Source organism: Schistocerca nitens, chromosome 2, assembly GCF_023898315.1.
Source record: "Schistocerca nitens isolate TAMUIC-IGC-003100 chromosome 2, iqSchNite1.1, whole genome shotgun sequence".
NCBI classification, from domain to species: Eukaryota; Metazoa; Arthropoda; class Insecta; order Orthoptera; family Acrididae; genus Schistocerca; species Schistocerca nitens.
In genome coordinates this window covers 300,322,792-300,342,914 of record NC_064615.1, presented here as the reverse complement: position 1 = coordinate 300,342,914, position 20,123 = coordinate 300,322,792, and the positions used below count along the sequence as shown (strand labels likewise).

At 43.8% G+C, this 20,123-nt stretch overlaps 1 protein-coding gene across 1 annotated transcript in view; it reads left to right on the top strand.

Moving 5' to 3' along the window:
* The window catches only part of LOC126236052 (signal peptidase complex subunit 2), a 57,425-nt gene that overhangs the window by 11,593 nt on the left and 25,709 nt on the right, over positions 1 to 20,123 (top strand). Inside the window, exon 3 of the mRNA XM_049945091.1 lies at positions 2,247 to 2,380. Within this exon, the coding sequence (XP_049801048.1) occupies positions 2,247 to 2,380 (134 nt within the window). The remainder of the gene's footprint in view (positions 1 to 2,246; positions 2,381 to 20,123) is intronic.

Sequence of the window (20,123 nt, the reverse complement as noted above, 5' to 3'; positions counted from 1 at the left end):
TCCATTTGTTGAAACTACGAAATTCCTGGGGCTCATGCTCAATAGGAAACTTTCTTGGTCCTCTCACATGTGTTACCTGGCTCCCTGCTGATCGCAGTCCCTCTGTGTCCTATATGTCCTCAGTGGTACTTTCTGGGGAGCAAATCAAACCACCCTTCTCCATTTGTATCGGTTCCTTGTCCGCCCAAAACTAGATTCTGGGTGTTCTGTTTATGAACCTGTACATCCGTCCCTCCTACGCTGTCTCAATAGTATCCACCATCGTGGCATCCGTTTGGCCGCTGTGGGCTTTCACATTGGCCTGGTTGAGAGTCTGTATGCAGAAGCTGCCGAACTACCACTGTCATATTGCCTTGATTTTCTTCTCAGCAGATAAGCATGGTGGTCTGCCATACCTGGCAGTCCATCCTATGCGTCCTCCTTTGATGACTCTTTTGATCGCCAGTATGGGGTGTGCCCCTCTTCTCTGTTATCTTCTCCTGAAGTTTGCTTTCGGCTCTTGCTCCAGCAGCTTAACTTCACACTACCAGCCACTTTCCCGATGGGTGTGACGCCTTCACCACCTTAACTTTGTGCGGTGGTGTGTGTGTTAACCTTGACGGTCATTTGCTTCCCATGGACACTGCTCCAGGATTTTCAATTACATCATCTGCTCTGATTCTCTGTGCCCTTCAGAGCCTGAGTGTGCTGTACACCGTCCATCCCTTAGTGCAACCGGTCACTTGCTCTCTCTTGATGGAGCCACTGTGATATTTATGTGGGTTCCTGGTCACGTTGGTCTAACAGGAAACGAGGTCACTGATGCTGCTACCAAGGCTGCAGTCCTCATACCTCAACCCACTAGTTCTTACATTCCCTCCGATGATCTCTTTATTGCTGTATCTCAGCAGTTGGTGTCACTTTGGCATCACCACTGGTCCTCCCTTCATCGGAACAAGCGGACTGGGTGTTTGTGATGTCCTCATCATCTCCATCATCATTTGTGACAATGGCTAGATTGTGACTTTGTAAAAAAAAAAAAGGGGGGGGGGGCGGGGGGACTTTGTATGGGCACTGATGACTGTGCAGTTGAGCGCCCCACAAACCAAACATCATCATCAACCCGCGCCACTTTGTGCTCATTTTCAAAAATGTTTGATGGGTCCACCATTTCCTGACAGAATGCCCTTCTTTTTAACCACTTGCATTCTTTTTGTTGTTTGTCACCAGAGTGGGCTGTTGACTGCGTTTTATTTTTTATCCGCCATAACAGTATGGTGAACAACATTTAATCTTCAGGTCAGGACCTTCATTACTCTATGGCATATTTATAGACCTTTCTCTGTGTCCCTGTTTTTAGTTGTCTTGTCCTCCGCCAATTCGGCTTAACATTTAGTCATTTTTAATTCATCTCTTTGTCTTCATACTCTGCGGTTCTGACACAGGAGGGTATGACCCTTGTTGTTTTTGCACTCTAAAACAAAACAAAATGAAACCAAGCAGTGGCAGGAGAAAACGAATATAAAGGGTAAAGAAATGTACAGGCTTTCAGAGCCAGTGGCCCCTTCTGGCAAAAGGGGTAAGTCTCCCCTGACCCAGGGTTCTGGGCGAATTTTCTGAACTCCCTCTATTTCCTAAACCTTGCCGGTCCTTTTCCTTCATCTCTCTTCTTCCCCTCCAACCCTTCTGCCAGGAGGAGGAGGAGGAGCTACTGGCTCCGAAAGTTTGTACATTTCTTTAGCCTTTATGTGTGTTTTTCCCCTGCCACTACTTGGTGAATACATTTTTTTTATCTATCCAATTATATATCATATTTTTTAAAAAAATTATTGTTTTTGTTGATTTATGTAGATCACTTGAATTTTTCTTCATGAAACCTGAACATGTATACATGAACATTTTTTGTGTAGTTGTATTCTTGCCAAATGTCAAATAAAACTGAAAATCATCTAATGCAAAATAAACCGGGAGACGTGGCACAGAGTTTCACACATCAGATTCACATTCGGGAGGGTGACTGTTCAAAGCCCTGTCCACTCTTTCAGATTTAGGTTTTATGTGATTTCCCTAAAGTGCTCTAGGCAAATTCCCGGATGGTCCCTTTGAAAAGGGGGTGGCCAATTTTCTTGTCCCATCCTTTTGTAACCTGAGCTTATACTCTGTCTCTAATGACCACTTCGACAGGGCATTAAACTAGTCATGTATGATACTGTATGGTTTGCAGACCCATTTAAAACTTTTTTCTTGTGGTGTCCTTTTTCTTACAGGTGTTGACAACAAAGTACAATTATGCAGAAAACTTTGCTTTGATGGATGGTCGATTAATAATGTGTGGAATTGCAGTTGGTGTTGCAATGTTCGCATTACTGTGGGATTATATTTACCCATTTCCACAATCAAGGTAAGACAAAAGTGAGACTGTCATCAACCTGAAACTCAGTTCAAACACTGCAGTGCCTTACAAGGCATGGTCGTGTTACTTGCAGTATGCCCTTTGTTTCATCCAAACAGTGAACTGACTTACCCAACCACTTGTTGAGGACCTAACAGTTTAACTTGGGCTCCAAACCATTGTGCAGCTTTATACGTTACACATTAACAAATATTGCCAGGGATGAGACAAGTGATGAATGACAGAACAAATCCAAGATCCACCCAAAACTTAGTCATCAAGCCACAGTAATACTTACTTACAAGGGAACCTCGCCATCGCACCCCCCTCAGATTAAGTTATAAGTTGGCACAGTGGATAGGCCTTGATAAACCGAACACAGATCAATTGAGAAAACAGGAAGAAGTTGTGTGGAACTGTGAAAAAATAAGCAAAATATAGAAATTGAGTAGTCCATTGGCCACATAATCAACATAATGGACAATGTGAGGTTAGGAGCGCCGTGGTCTCGTGGTAGCGTCAGCAGCTGCTGAACGAGAGGTCCTTGGTTCAAGTCTTCCCTCAACTGAAAATTTTACTTTCTTTATTTTTACATAGTTATTATCTGTCCGTTTGTTCATTGACATCTCTGTTCACTGTAATAAGTTTAGTGTCTGTGTTTTGCGACCGCATCGCAAAACCATGCGATTAGTAGACGAAAGTACATGCCTCTCCAATGGGAACAGAAAACATTTGATTGCAAGGTCATAGGTCAACCGATTCCTCCACAGGAAAACACATCTGATATATTCTATACGACACTGGTGACGGCATGTGCGTCACATGACAGGAATATGTTGTCGACCCACCTAACTTGTACACTTGGCGAATGGGTACAAAGATTCTTCTACCTTGCCCGATTTAGGTTTTCTTGTGGATGTAATAATCACTCCCAAAAAGTGATGAAAACATAAGAGTTTGTCACATAAACTGAAAATAAAATATTAAAGTTTTCACTCGATGGAAGATTTCAACCAAGGACCTTTCGTTCCGCAGCCGCTCACGTTACCACGAGACCACGGCGCTCCTGCGTTCCCATCGTCCTTAATGTTGACTATCTTCCCTTGAACTACTCAGTTTTGTATATTTTGCTTATTTTTTCACAGTTCCACACAACTTCTTCCTGTTTTCTCAATTGATCTGTGTTCAGTTTTTCAAGGCATATCCACTGTGCCAACTTATAACTAAATCTGAGGGGGGTGCGATGGGGAGGTTCCCTTGTTAGAACTATAGATTGAACATGGAAGGTGCATATGGAACTCTCAAACGCATAAGATGCTAACAAAATGTTTAACAAATTATAATTTTAATTTTTGACAACAGGTAAATATTGTAATGTCAGCATATTAGAACAGACGGTTGAATATATCTATCATCATCAACCAGTTCAATTACTTGGTGATGTGGCCTCTTTTGAGTTGGCATGCAACATAAAATCCCAGAAAGTTCCTCTTTTTAAACAAATCTTGAACTTCCCATTGCCAGTTCAGTCCAGCTTTCTTTTCTAACACTATCAGATCTGATTTTTTTTCTGGAAGAGGGAATTTTTTTATTCATGTGGTAATGCTCTTAGATGATTTTTTAAAAATATTTTAGATGCCAGATTTATTCAAAAATATGTACCCATTTTCAAAACATACTATGTGCACTTGGCTTAATTTTATTGGCTAAAATAACTGATTACAAAATATTCTAATTGTAATGAATAGTAAAATCATCATTCAGTAATTACCACACTAAATAACAATATTCAATTACACATTGGATTATGCCGAACCAATCACATACGTGTATTCTGGTGGTCACGAGCTGCTGCAAACTGTCACGAGCTGCTGCGTGCTACTGTGCTGACTTGCTGATATTTTCATAGTGATACCCAACAGTTGGCAGCATTTGAGCATGCTGAAAAGGTTGAACATTTACAAATGTGTACTTCAGGTTTCCATTGGGAAAAATACTTCTGTTTGGGCTAAGACACAGTAAAAGTTAATGTCCATTATTGCAGCCCCAGAGTATCTCAAAGGGTTAAGTATCTTCCCAACTGTCCTGTGGTCTTCCCCTTGGTCTGTTTTGGTAAATTGGGCTCCAATCTAGTACTTTGTGACCATTTGCTATCTTTTCTTTGAGCGACTTGACCAGCCCACTGTCGTTGTAAGGTATTCACTGTTCCCATTATGTCGCTTATCTTTCCTGTACGTCTGATATGAACTGTTGTCTTTCTTTGTATAGCCCAACATTAATCTTTCCATTCCTTTATCTTTTTTTAGTTTTCTAACAATGAACTCTTTTAATGTCCACGTCCCACAGTCGTAAGTTATTACTGGCAGTAAACATTGGTCAAAAACTGTTTTCCTCAGCTCAGCTGACATATTAGACTTCAAAACTAAAGAGTATGTTCCGTAAACTTGCCAACCCAATTTATTATGTTGAAATAATCTGGTTTTAGGTCTCCTTTCATATTTAAAAGTTGACTCTTTGAAGTTGCATGCTTCCCACAGACAAATTTACATTTGTACCTTTGGTCTGACAAGCAATCTTCATTGATATGTGCAGATATTGCAGTTTTACAGATTGTATTTATAAGTCCATAGGGCCTTAATATTAGCACTGATGATGGCCACACAGTGATTGAAATTGATTTGCAACAGAAATAAAGATTTATATTTCAGTGACCAGTGCTGATCCTCCTCTTATTATTAAGACACGTTTCTGTATGGTGTTCATTCAGTCATCATATGCAAAGAAAATTAATGAAAGTTTTTTGATTGAAAATGTACTAACCGATTTTTGGTTTTAGTAACCAGTATTAAAATACAACTGTCATTGAGCCAAAAGTCAGTTTGCTCACAACAGTCTTTCATTACACATTGCCCTGCAGCACCCCATCAAGTATAGTGGCAACCTGCAGTTTATTGTAGAATCTGAATGACAATAGAAAGTGAAAGTTAACATATTTAATGTGTGCAGAGTGCTCCCAGAGGAGAAACTTATGTTAAATGTGTGGAGGAGTGGAGCACCAACCAGAGAACAAACATCAAACCTTTTTGTTCATAGTCTGATAGCCGCCGAGTGGTATAAGCGTTTTTCTGTCTTGCTACAAAAATATAGCTGTAAAAAGGTTTGAGAAAAACAAACCCTAAAAGATGTTCTAATTATCATAAGATCAGTCTTTTTTTCTTGGAGAGTATTGGACAGTCTGCAAGGGGATTGCCGATGTGCCCTAGGTGACAAAAATTCGAGAACACCCCACCAAAACTAACTGAATGCTAAAGTTTCATGGTAAAAGTACACGAAGTCTATTATAGTCAGTGAAATTGCTTGCATATCATATTCAGAAGTGATCTCACATTTGTAGAGTCTGCACCATTGTAATAAATTTTAGGTGGACATAACTTTGTTTGCCACATTCTTTCAGAAAATCGTAGGAAATACTGATCTTATGTATAAAGTCACGAATGGATCTAAGCCTTCCATTCAGTATCTCATGGGTCTCTCTCGAAGATAGCAAAACAAAAGAAGAAGTACTAAATTCCACATTTAAAAAATACTCATGCACAAGTATACTACTATACCAATGTTTGACTACCCCACAGACTTGCAAATGGGAGATTGATAAAGCACCAGTGGTACTGAAAAACAGTTAAGACTACTCAAAGAGAGTATGGCACCAGGCAGCTGACAGAATTGCACTTGTAATTTGTGTTAAATTCGCTGTGACATTAGCTCCTTTTCTAATTCTTATTTATCAAGAAACTGTTGTGCAGCAGATAGTCATATGTTGTAGCAGTGTGGACCATTGCCTATACAAGAATTTGCACTCACCTTTCAGTGGCTTCTTCTGCAGCACATCTCTGCTCCGAAGATCCAAAAAGTGTTTATTGGCAAAAAGCACTATAAGAAAGATCAGCCTCACTAGACATGTTGACAGGGTGCGGTACTTGTTCAAGTTTCTGGTCGGGCAGAATACAATTTGAGAAAAAGTCACTGAATGAAAATTATGACATATTGTCACTTTTAAGCACAGATTTGCACTACCAAGTCTGTGCAAAATGTTTGAAATGTAACTTTCACTCTTAGTAGCCGATTTAAGGTATTGACCCTGACCAATTGACTGCAACTCTGTCTGATGTGAGCAGCAAACTGCTGGAGTGCATGGCATGTTGGGGGGGGGGGGGGGGGGGGTGATGTATATGTTGTAGGGAAAGATCCCACCTGCACCATTCTGAAAAGTTGGAGATGGCACAAGCTGTGAAGCAGTCATTAAGGTAAAGAAAATCATGCTGAGCGACATGTTCAACAACCGGGTACTCCAGCTGTCCCCAGACCACAGTTCGCAGACGCCATTCATGCAGACAGACAATTTGTTAGTAGTCATGCCCACGTATAATGTGACTCAGTGGTTGCAGCTAATTTTATAGATCACTAGCTGCTTTCACAGGTGGCCCTTGTCCCTTGTTTTCTCTGGCAGGAGTGCCAGTGACCCTAACCTGCATCCTTCCCCCTCCCACTCCCCACTTCCCACTCCCCACTTCCCACTCCATGCTCCTTACCCTGTTCACCCAACCCAGCAGACAGCAGATTGCTGCTCACATCAGACACAGTCGAAGTCAGCCCCTACTGACCAGGGACAGTGTGTGTGATTGTATGCTTCTGAGGAAGGACTTTGTCTGAAAAGCATAACTTTTTCTAGTCTTCTTTTCATTTTTACTGTGTACAACTCAACACCTTCTGTATGTGATGAGTAGCAGTTTATCCTATCCATTATTATTGTTCTTAGCCCAGCCTGGACTTTCCATTGTTTGAATAATATTTTTGCAGAAAAGCAATTCAACTCAAATTAATCATTTCTTTAAGTGACTGAATTACTGAGATATGTTTCATGTTTTCCCAGGCATCTGGCAAATTATTAATTTCCCTGAAGTGTGCGACTCATACACACCATAGCAGTTAAGATTGTAGACTACTGTATTTCGTGAAATTGACGGTGTGGGAACTTCTTGAGAATAGATAGATATCAAATAGCACTATTCTCTCAGTTAACTTATGGATTATCTTCTTCTTTGTTCAATATTTGTTAATGTTTTATTTTTATGGTACAGAAGTATTTATATTTCGTCTCATTAGTACAAACATACAAATTTAATTTGTTTTGATGCTTATTGCCTTAGCCACATCAGTATTGGCAACTGGGATGTGATCAGCCTATGGAAGATAGAAGCAGCAGTACAAAACCTCAAGAGTGAACAAATACTCAGCAGGCAGAACAGGTCTGACATTGTCGCCACTTGCCATAAGATTGCCACCATTCCGGCCTCATAATCCAGCACTCTGGTTGACCCATGTAGGAGAAAGTTTCCATTATGCAGGAATAACTAGAGATTCAACCAAATTAGCTCTAGTGGTTAGTCAGCTCGACCACTGTTACAGTAAAGGTTAATTACAGGGCCTCCTGCACTAGATTCTTATGACAAACTCAAAACAGAATTGATTCACTGAGTATCTGCATCATAAGAAGGGCACATGCATAAAGTCCTAACACAGATGATGTCACAATACCTGAGCCACCTATGCAGTGAAGTCAATGCAGATTACACTTTGGAGGTGGTCATCTCCCAGCCCAGGTTAAAGCTATAATAGTGTCTCCAGTGAAAATGCCATTAGACACTGTCATAGGTCTGGCTGTCAGGGTTTATGACACAGTAATACAACCATCAATCAGTACAGTAGTCCCCACCATACAAAAGTGCTTTGTCATTGCCAGGGACACTTGCCGATTGCGATAGCCTGTTCGTAACTAGACAGATAGTGAACTGCTGTCTCCTCGCAACTCCAGCGGTATCAGAGGACATTATTGCAGAAGACTGCATAGTTCAATGGTGAACTCATCATTCATGAGTGGCGCAGAACAATGCCCTATAGTATGCACCTCGCCTTGCACCTTCCCAAATGCCAGTGGCAGGTACACTCAGTCACCAGGCAGTATCTTGGCATCTTTACAGTAGTGATTGGAAGACCAGACGCATATTTCTTCGGATTTGCACATTTACCCTTGGATTCATTTGTATAGTTGCCAGCCACCAACTTCATTCCCCTCCCCCCCTCCCCCCGCCCCCCTCCTACGGGTCCGGGGGTTAGAATAGGCCCGAGGTATTCCTGTCTGTCGTAAGAGGTGACTAGAAGGAGTCTCTCATGTTTTGGCCTTTATGTGATGGTCCCCTGTAGGGTTAGACTTACATTTTTCCAAAGAGCGAGGCAATTGCGGAAGGGCACCATAATGGTGCATAGTGTCCATCGTGCGCTGAGACATCTCGCATCCTTCGTTGATGTTGATCTGCACTTCTGCTCATTCTCTAGCTGTTGGGAGCATTTTCCTCCATCCTCTGTGCAATATCACTTTCTGCATTGTCGACGATAATGGACTTCTTAGCTCGTGTGCACCTGATATCCAGCACAGTATCCAGTCCGTTGTAGTGGAGCCGCCATGTACCCTGTTGGTTGTAGCCCCCTGACTACACAGGGATCGCCCTGCTGATGCCTGTGCTGTTAACTTCCCATGTATGCCAAGGAGTAGATTCCAGTCACCCTGGGGCATCGTGATTCCCGGCAATGGCCATCCTGCCAGGTGGCCTTTGCTGCGACTGGGTGGCACCCATGGGAAGGGCCCCTGGTCAGAGTAGGTGGCATCAGGGCAGATGACACGCCATGAAGAGTAGTACGTCATCTCTTACTGGTGGTCAAACACCGGCAGTCTCTAAGCGGTCAAGGTCTAACTTCAATGCTAAGAAATACAACCGTAAATCGTCAACCGCCACCACCGGCAACACCATGGGAAGAATGCCATGCTAAGGATGGTAGCGAAGCTTATTCATCCAGGTACCTCATATATTGAAGAGTTGATGGGGAATCTTTCTTGTCAATGCACATCAGTTGTTTTTTGGGGATCATTTAAAGGAGAAGTCTGGGGAGGTGGAGGGCTTGTCCAAAATGTGGTCAGGGTTGGTCTTGATCAAAATAGCATCCTTTGCCCATTCACTGGCACTACTCATCTGTGACAAGCTGGGGGATGTTTGTTTTCCATCATGGTCCACACATTTCAGTGTGGCACATGGCACATATTCGACTATTGATCTCTCGGTCTGCAGTCCTGGCCTTCTCCCATCCATCCACTGGAGAGCACATGATGACCTGTGGGGTAGTGACCGCTTCCCCATCTTCCCGTCACTCCCCCAGCGTCATGCCCATGGACGCCTACCCAGATGGGTTTTAAGCTAGGCAGACTGGGAAGCCTTCACCCCTGCTGTCACTGCTGAATGTCCCCCACATGGTGCCATCGATGTCTTCGAGCAGGTCACTGCAACGATCGTTGCAGCGCAAAATGCAGTCCCTCGTTCTTTAGGGTGCCCCCGGCGAAAGAAAGTCCCTTGGTGGTTGCCGGAAGTCGCTGAGGCAATTAAAGAGTGTCGGCGAGCTCTACAGCGACATAAGTGGCACCCTTCCGTAGAGCACCTAATAGCCTTTAAGCGGCTCCATGCCCATTGGGTGCCATACGTCACCTTCACAAGTCGGGATGAAGATCAGACGTCTTTTTCGGTACCAGACCCCAACAGGTGTCCCTGGCATTAACATCAATGGCGTGTTATCTACTGATGCAAACGCGGTTGCCGATCACTTTGCTGAGCTCTGTGCTCAAGCCTTTGCATTGGAGAACACCCCCATCCCCTCCACCCCAGCCTTTCGCACCCTCAAACGACGGATGGAAAGTCCTCTAATTCACTACACGCCACAGTGAACCCTATAACTCCCCATTTACAGAGTAGGAGCTCCTCAGCGCCCTTGCACAATGGCCCGACACAGCTCCTGGGCAGGATCGGATCCATAGTCAGATGATTAAACATCTCTCATAGACATCTGACTACAAGTGACATAATCTGCTGGAACATATGGTGCTTCAGCACTTGGGTTGGGTCCTGGAGTCATGTGGCCTACTGGCTCCATGTCAGGGAGGCATCCGCCAGGGTCGCTCTACTACTGATTATTTTGTGTCCCTCAAGTCTGCCATCCGAACAGCCTTTTCCAGATGCCAACATCTGGTTGCTGTCTTTTTGACTTACGTAAAGCATACAACATGACCTGGCAACATCATATCCTTGGCACATTGTATGAGTGGGGTCTCTGGGGCCAACTCCCGAATTTTATCAAAAGTTCCTGTTGCTCCATACTTTCCATGTCCAAGTTAGTGCCTCCCGTATTCAGGAGAATGGTGTTCCACAGGGCTCCGTATTGAGTGTCTCTCTGTTTTTGTGGCTATTAACGATCTAGCAGCAGCTATAGGGCTGTCGGTCTCACCTTCTCTGTATGTGGATGACTTCTGCATTTCATACTGCTCCTCAAGTACTGTTGTTGCTGTTCGGTGCCTACAGGGTGCCATTCACAAGGCACAGTCATGGGCTCTAGCCCACAGCTTCCAGTTTTCAGCCGCGAAGTCGTGTATCATGCATTTCTGTTGTCGTCGTACCATTCATCCAGAACCAGAACTTTACCTTAATGACGATCCACTCACTGTAGTGGAGACATATCATTTCTTAGGACTGGTTTTCGACGTGTGATTGATTTGGCTACCTCACCTTAGTCAGCCGGAGCAACATCAACTGGGGTGCAGATCGCTCTACGCTGCTGCAGCTCTACAGAGCCCTTGTTCAATCCTGCCTTGATTATGGGAGTCTGGCTTACGATTTGGTGGTGCCCTCAGCATTGTGCTTACTCAACACAGTGCACCACTGTGGTGTTTGCCTAGTGACGGGAGCTTTTAGAATGAGTCCGGTGTCCTGTTGAAGGCCAGAGTCCCTCCATTGAAGGTTAGGCATGCACAACTGCTCGCCAGTTACATTGCACACATTTCTAGTTCTCCTGCACATCCGAATTACCGTTTCCTTTTCCCAACCATGGAAGTTCATCTCCCGCATTGGCGGCCCAGGTCAGGGCTTATGATTGTGGTTCGCTTCTGGTCCCTTGTGTCTCAACTGGAGTCCTTCGCGTTGCCACCCCTCCTTGAGATCCATTCATGTACATTTCCATGCTGTACACCTAGACCGCAGGTTCTTCTGGATCTTTCACATGGCCCTAAGGACTCAGTTAACCCTCCGGCTCTCCACTATCACTTCCTCTGGTTTACACTAGCAACTCTATGGCTGATGATCACGTAGGCTTTGTGTATGTTCATGGAGGACATATTGAACAGCACTCCTTGCCAGATGGCTGCAGTGTTTTCCCTGCAGAGCTGGTGGCCATATCTTGTGCTCTTGAGTACATCCACTCATGCCCTGGTGAGTCATTTCTCCTGTGTGCTGACTCCTTGAGCTGCCTCCAAGCTATCGACCAGTGCTACTCTCGCCATCCTTTGGTAGCGTCCATTCAGGAGTCCACCTGTGCCCTGGAACGGTCCTGTCATTCAGTGGTGTTTGTGTGAACCCCAGAACATGTCGGAATCCCAGGCATGGACCCCAGAACATGTCGGAATCCCAGGCAACGAACTTGTCGACAGTCTGGTCAAACAGGCTATGTGGAAACTGCTTCTGGAGATGGTCATCTCCAAAACTGACCTGCATTCTGTCTTACACCGCAGGGTTTTTCAGCTTTGGGAGACAGAATTGCATAACAGTATGCACAACTAACTGCATGTCATTAACGCGACTAATAACGTGTGGAAGTCTTCCATGCAGTCCTCTCGCAGGGAATCAGTTGTTCTCTGCCGGCTCTGCATTGACGATACGTGGCTAACACATGGTTACCTCCGCTGTCGCAAGGACCCACCTTGGTGTCACTGTGGCTCACAAATGGCGGTCGTCCACCTCTTGCCTTTCCCAGCACCCTACCTTCGGTGTTGGGCGACAGTGCCTCAACAGCTGCTTTAGTTTTACGTTTTATTTGTGAGGGTGGGTTTTATCATTTGATCTAAGTTTTAGTACATGTCCTTCGTCCCTCTGTGTCCTCCACCCTGGTGCTTTTAGGATGGAGGTTTTAATGTGTTGCAGAGTGGCTGGCTTCTCCTTTTTATTCTCTCTGTCAGCCAGCCATGGTAATATGCTCTCTTGTTTTGATCTCTTCTACATGTTTCATGCGTCTCTCTGTGGTTTTCTTGTCCAATTTTGTCCATCTTGGTGTTTGTTGCCCTTCTGTCATTCTTGTGGTTTCCTCCTTTCTTCCAGCTGTCTTTTGTGTGTCTCGATTATTTTACTCCCACCCTTGTGGAATTTAATCGGAATGAGGGACCGGTGACCTAGCAGTTTGGTCCGTCCCCCTTCTTTTTAACCAGCCAACCAACCAATTTTGTTCTGCCCTTCAGTCGCAAACAACTCATTGATAGCCACCTACTGTATGGAATGTGTTGAGCTGGACTTGGGGTGCTCATTCCTTCTTTTGCAATTTTACTATTTCTGATTTCGCAGAGCTGACTTCCTGGTGTGTTATCACCTTCTATCTGATGTGGCAAATGGGAGGCTTGTTAACAGCATCACTGGCCTTCAGACTTCTGGATTTCAACGCGTTGCATAAACACATAGTGCCAAGCTCAAGCAGGTGGCAGGAAGCAGTAATGCTGAGTTACTTGACCAGTTTCCAGCCATAATGTGACCACCAGGTGCACAGATGGAGGTATGTCACTATACCATGCATTGCATCAAAATGACTGGTGCTCCACCAGTTTCACGTCATCCTAGGCATTTAGCCCCTGATCGTCTCGCTATCCCAATGGCAGCATTTGACTCGATGCTCAGGGAAGGTATTATTCGACCTTCTAGCAGTCTTGTGTCATCACCTCTCCATCTATTACCCAAGAAATGTGGTACAATGTATCATGGACTTAACGCAAGGACAACTCTGGACAGATACCCAGTACTCATGTTAAAAGACTGCAACCAAACACTCTGTGGTGCAGCTGTGTTTAGCTTAATAGGCGATGCAAAGTCCTTCACGCAAATTCCTATTGTGGATGAAGACATTCCAAAAACAGCCATAATCATTCCCTTTGGCTTATTTGAAAGTCTATGGATGACATTTGGTTTGCAAAAAGTCGGTGTCTTGGCATAGGTTTGTTGGCTCCATGCTGCAAGAATTGTCATTCTGTTTTGCATACTTAGGTGATATCCTCGTCTTTTCAGCCACTGCAGAACGGAAGTAGAAGCCATCATGAAGACTCCACAGCCAGAAACTATCAGAGAACTATACTATTTCTAGGGAATGCAGAAATTTTAACAGTGTCATCCGCCCAGCTCAACCAGGCTGCAGGAACCACTGACTGCGGCACTTACGGGACCCAAGACAAAGGAGAATTCACTGATCCCCTGGACTGATGTGATGAGCTCTGCTTTTGAGGCAGCAAAGGATGCCAAATGTTGGCACACTCCAAAATGAATGGACTTCTGTTGTAGGTAGTTGATGCGGATAGCTGATAGCTACTGGTGCAGCACTGCAGCAGCCAAGTCAGTCTTTGACAACTGCTTGCTGCCTTCTTTTCACACAAACTCTCCCCTTCACAACGGAAGTGGAGTGCTCATTGTTGTGAGCATGTTGCTGTCTATAAATTCATTCAATACTTTCGACCACAGCTGAAAGCCAGAGAATTCACAATATTTACAGATCACAAGCCATTGTCTACGCTTTCAGACAGGATGATGATAACAACAGCAACAACAGGTGTGACAGTACAACCATCTGAATTTCAGGTATTAACCAAGTGATTGCCAGCAGTCTGTCATGAGATAACAGTATAACAAATGTCATTGATTTTTTCAAATTGCAAAGACACCAAAATCTGATCAGGAACTTCAGGAACTACTGAATCGTCCATCGTCCACTCTTCAGTTACTACTTTTCGAAATTCCTGGTTCAGATGGGAAGCTTTATAGTGACATTTTAAGTGGAGTGTCTCAGCCTCTTCTGCCACCTGCATCCTGCAGATATGCTTTTGACATTCTCCACAACCTATGCCACCCTGACATTAGAGCATCAACTCGCCTGATTTTGAAATGTTTTGTCTGGCCTGGTATGCAAAAGGATTGTCACTGAGCTCGTGAGTCCCTTCATTGTCAGTGCAGTAAGATATCCTGTCATGTGCATGCACCAGTTGTAGATTTTCCAGACACGACAACACGCTTCACGCAAATGCACATTGACATAGTAGGTCCAGTTCCACCAGACAATGGTCAGCACTACCTGTTGACTGCAATAGATTGTTTCACCCATTGGCCAGGAACTGTACTACTTGATAACATATTGGCAGAGATGCTAGTTGTTGCCTTTGTATCAGATTGGGTTTCATGCTTTAATTGTCTGCTGCACATCACCACAGACTGTATCTGACAGTTGGAGTTACATACTCAACTCAGTAAGTTCTGTGGTGTTCTGCACCACAGGACAACCAGTTAACACCCAGCGATCAAAGGCTTGATCAAACATTGCCACCATTCTGCAAGGCTGCATTGATGTATCATGATACAAGTTGGACAACTGTCTTACCCATGGTCATACGTGGTCTTTGCACCACTTACAAACCAGACTTTGATTCATTGTCAGCGGAGCTCGCATGTGGCAAAGTCATTGATCCGAGTTCCACACAGCTATCTGATCACAACCAATCAGACTTCATTTGTCAGCTGAGTGAACATATTGCACGCACTTGCCCTTATCAAGCATCTGTAGTTGAGTCTGCATAAGTTGATCCCTAACAGTTGTAGGGAGCTGGGCACAGCAGTTCCGCAGGGCTACCTGAACCAGTAGTATAACACAATTTTGTCACTGCTCTATAGACGGCTACTGTTTTCTCCTGCAACCTTTAGCACTTCACAGTTGAAAGCTGGCAGCAATGCTACAAGTTGTCAGGGACCTTCTTACAGCATCTCAACTATTGAGAAAGTGTGACATCGGCCTACATGCATTGTGATCCGCACATGTGATATTACATGCAAACAGTGTCAGACCAACACTACAACCACCATACAAAGGCCTATATGAAATAGTCAAAAGAGAAGCACATACTCTGTGTATACTGTTAAATGGTAAAGCTGCTATGTCAATCATCATAACTAAATCTGTATACATATTTTTAAAAGTGCTACCTACACTTGTGCCAAAAGAAATTGGCTCAGCTTCAGCTGGAAGTACAACCATCTGAGGTAGACCCACTGGCCAAAAGAACACCACTCACCGGATGTCGAGCACACTTTCCCGCAATATTTTTGGATGACACACTGCTTCTCCTTGGGGTCTGATGTACCTCTGATTGTCAGCTGTCAAAGAGTTCACACCCAAGCTGCCAGAGGCATTCTTGTTTGACATCAGTGGTTGATTTGATCTCTCTATTTTCTCTTTATCTTTTTCTCTCTATTTTTTGGGACTTTCCATGAAAGTGACAGTGTGAGAACTTCCTTGTGGATAGAGACAAATCTCAACTAGCACTATCCTAGTGCTTAACTAGTCTCAAGTTCTTACAGAATATCATTTTCTGTGTTCTGTATTCATTTACAAATGTTTAATTTTCATGGCGGTACGTGAGTGTTTGTATTTTGTTTGCTATTTCAGCTCATTTCCTCAAGTACAGAAACATAATTTGGTCAGTTGGTTTATTGCCTTAGCCATACCAGCAACACAGTACACGTCCATGCTCCCACTCTATGATACACTCAGTTACTTACAGTTGCAAATATTTATACATCACATAAGTATCAAATTTATTGGCTAATTTACTCAAGCAATCAAACAAACGAAATTAACACAGTTGCTAGCTGCTAACATAAAAACTGTTGCACCAAGTTTTACTCCTTTTGATGCATGGCATGTGTCAATTTTAATTTATAGTAAACGTGTGTAATATTTCATTGTCTGTAAAGTGCTGGCAACTCACAGTAAAGCTATGAGTCATTGCCTGTATGCAGCTAACTTATGTCTGATTCCGTATGGGTGGTTTATTTGGCTATGCCACAACGTGACTGTAGAAGAGTGCAGGTGACTCCTCTTTGCAAAAAGGTAAAACATCATTGGTGTCCATCTTGAAGGATCCCAGTGCATATTCTAAACTCAAGTACAACAACATTCCAGAAGGAAAAGAAGATACAGCAAAGAATTTAAATAGATGCAGGAAAAACTGGTCGTGTGAAACAGAGCTTTCTTTATTCATACACAACATCTTGCAGTTAACAGGTGCAGGTGAATAGGCAGGTTTCATCTTTGAAGATTTCTGAAAAGCTTTCAACACTGTTCCCCATCTCGACTACTAACTGAGGTACAATCACTCAAAGTGTCTTACAGATACTAACAGAGCCCGTACATTACAGTGGATCCCAAATGTTTAACAAAACTGAAAGTAACATCGGGTGTACTCCAAAGAAGAGTAATAGGAACTCAAGTGTTCTCACTTTACGTAAGAGATTTACCAGATAGTACCTGCAACATTATCACATTGTTCACTGATGATGCTCTTATCTACAAGAAAGTGTTGTTGTAGGAAGGTCTCAACGAAGTGCAGAAACATTTGGGTTAAATTTCCACCATGTGTAGTGATTAGTAGCTCTTAGGTAAATACGAGACAATGCCTATAGCTGTGGGTGACTGGAGAGGAGAGGCATGAAAGATCTGTTTCTGTACAAGGTTGGGAGGTTAATTGTGGTCCATATCAAACCTACTAACCACCAGCAACCCTCCACTTAGACAGCTGCCACCCATTTCATACCAAGAAGTTCCTTTCATACATCCTAGCCATCCGTGACCGTCGCATCTGTAGTGACGAGAGTCGCTCTCAAAATATAACGAGGGTCTCACTGAGGCCTTCACAAACTGTTATTACCCTCCAGCCTTGTACAGAAACAGGTCTCCTGTGGCTTATCTCTCCAGTCACCGACCAGTCCCACCATCCGGCCACAGAGGGACCATTCCCCTCATGACCCAGTGCTACTGAGGATTGGAGCAACTGAATCATATTCTTTGCAGGGTTTCGATTGTGTCTTGCTGTGCCTTGAAATGATGTATGTCTTAACCACTATCCTTCCCACTCCTCCCACAGTGATATTTCACCAACGACTGAATCCACACAACATCTTTGTCCGTCTGTACTCAACCCCTGCTCCCAACCCGTTGTCTAATGGCTATATCCCTATAACAGACCTAGATGCAAGATCTGTCCCATTCATATTCTTAGTGTCACCTACTCCAGTTTGGTCAGAGGCATCACCTATCCCATCAAAGACAGTGCTACATGTGAAACCAGTCATTTGATCTGCAAGATAAGTTGCAACCACTGTGCTGTGTTCTACATGAACATGACAACCAACAAGCTGTCTGTCCACATGAATGGCCATTGCCAAGCTGTGGCCAAGAAACAGCTGGACCATCCAGTTGCCGAGCATGCTGCCCAACACAATGTTCTTCATTTCAGTGACTGCTTCACAGCCCTGTGCCATCTGGATCCTTCCTACACCACCAGCCTTTCTGAATTGCTCAGGTGAGAACTCTGCCTGCATTATATCCAACATTCCCGTAACTCTCCTGGCCTCAACCTCCGTTAGTCGCTGTCCTTTATTCACCTCTCCCCTTTCTTGTTCCCATCCCTGTGCTATACAGCTGTCTATTACCTTGTACACCCACACTCTTTTTACTTCTCTCCTTTTCCACTCAACCCTCTCCTCCCCCCCCCCTTCCCCCTCCCCGTCTGCCCACCATCTAACCTCCCAACTGCACCTAACTGCACTATCCTCTCCCCACCTTGTCTCTGTATGTTCACACAAGCAGCACTTTACCACCCCCCACACTTACCCTACTATCTCTCCCCCTCACCGCCCCAGCCTCCTCCTTACCCCCACCTAACTGCACTATCCTCTCCCCATCTTGTCTCTGTATGTTCACACAAGCAGCACTTCACCACCCCCCACACTTACCCTACTATCTCTCCCCCTCACCGCCCCGGCCTCCTCCTTACCCCCACCTCCCAGATCCCTTCTCCCATCATGTGCTGTTGCTTGCAGCCTGACTTCGGCAGCTAGAGACAGTGGTCATGTAAGTGTGAGTTGTGTTTGCATGAATGTGTGTTTGTATGTTATCTAATTCAGAAAAAGGCGTTTTGGTTGGAAGGTTACTTTGTTGTTGTGGTCTTCAGTCCTGAGACTGGTTTGATGCAGCTCTCCATGCTACTCTATCCTGTGCAAGCTTCTTCATCTCCCAGTACCTACTGCAACCTACATCCTTCTGAATTTGCTTTGTGTATTCATCTCTTGGTCTCCCTCTACGATTTTTACCCTCCACACTGCCCTCCAATACTAAATTGGTGATCCCTTGATGCCTCAGAACATGTCCTACCAACCAATCCCTTCTTCTAGTCAAGTTGTGCCACAAACTTCTCTTCTCCCCAATCTTATTCAATACTTCCTCATTAGTTATGTGATCTACCCATCTAATCTTCAGCATTCTTCTGTAGCACCACATTTCAAAAGCTTCTATTCTCTTCTTGTCCAAACTAGTTATCGTCCATGTTTCACTTCCATACATGGCTACACTCCATACAAATACTTTCAGAAATGACTTCCTGACACTTAAATCTATACTCAGTGTTAACAAATTTCTCTTCTTCAGAAACGCTTTCCTTGCAATTGCCAGTCTACATTTTATATCCTCTCTACTTTGACCATCATCAGTTATTTTGCTCCCCAAATAGCAAAATTCCTTTACTACTTTAAGCGTCTCATTTCCTAATCTAATTCTCTCAGCATCACCCGACTTAATTCGACTACATTCCATTATCCTCGTTTTGCTTTTGTTGATGTTCATCTTATACCCTCCTTTCAAGACACTATCCATTCCATTCAACTGCTCTTCCAAGTCCTTTGCTGTCTCTGACAGAATTACAATGTCATCGGCGAACCTCAAAGTTTTTATTTCTTCTCCATGGATTTTAATATCTACTCCAAATTTTTCTTTTGTTTCCTTCACTGCTTGCTCAATATACAGATTGAATAATATCGGGGAGAGACTACAACCCTGTCTCACTCACTTCCCAACCACTGCTTCCCTTTCATGTCCCTCGACTCTTATAACTGCCATCTGGTTTCTGTACAAATTGTAAATAGCCATTCGCTCCCTGTATTTTACCCCTGCCACCTTCAGAATTTGAAAGAGAGTATTCCAGTCAACATTGTCAAAAGCTTTCTCCAAGTCTACAAATGCTAGAAATGTAGGTTTGCCTTTTCTTAATCTAACTTCTAAGATACGTCAGTATTGCCTCACGTGTTCCAACATTTCTACGGAATCCAAACTGATCTTCCGCGAGGTCGACTTCCACTAGTTTTTCCATTCGTCTGTACAGAACCCGCTTTAGTATTTTGCAGCCTTGACTTATTAAACTGATAGTTCGGTAATTTTCACATTTGTCAACACCTGCTTTCTTTGGGATTGGAATTATTATATTCTTCTTGAAGTCTGAGGGTATTTCGCCTGTCTCATACATCTTGCTCACCAGATGGTAGACTTTTGTCAGGACTGGCTCTCCCAAGGCTGTCAGTAGTTCTAATGGAATGTTGTCTACTCCCGGGGCCTTGTTTCGACTCAGGTCTTTCAGTGCTCTGTCAAACTCTCCACGCAGTATTATATCTCCCATTTCATCTTCATCTACATCCTCTTCCATTTCCATAATATTGTCCTCGAATACATCGCCTTTGTATAGACCCTCTATATA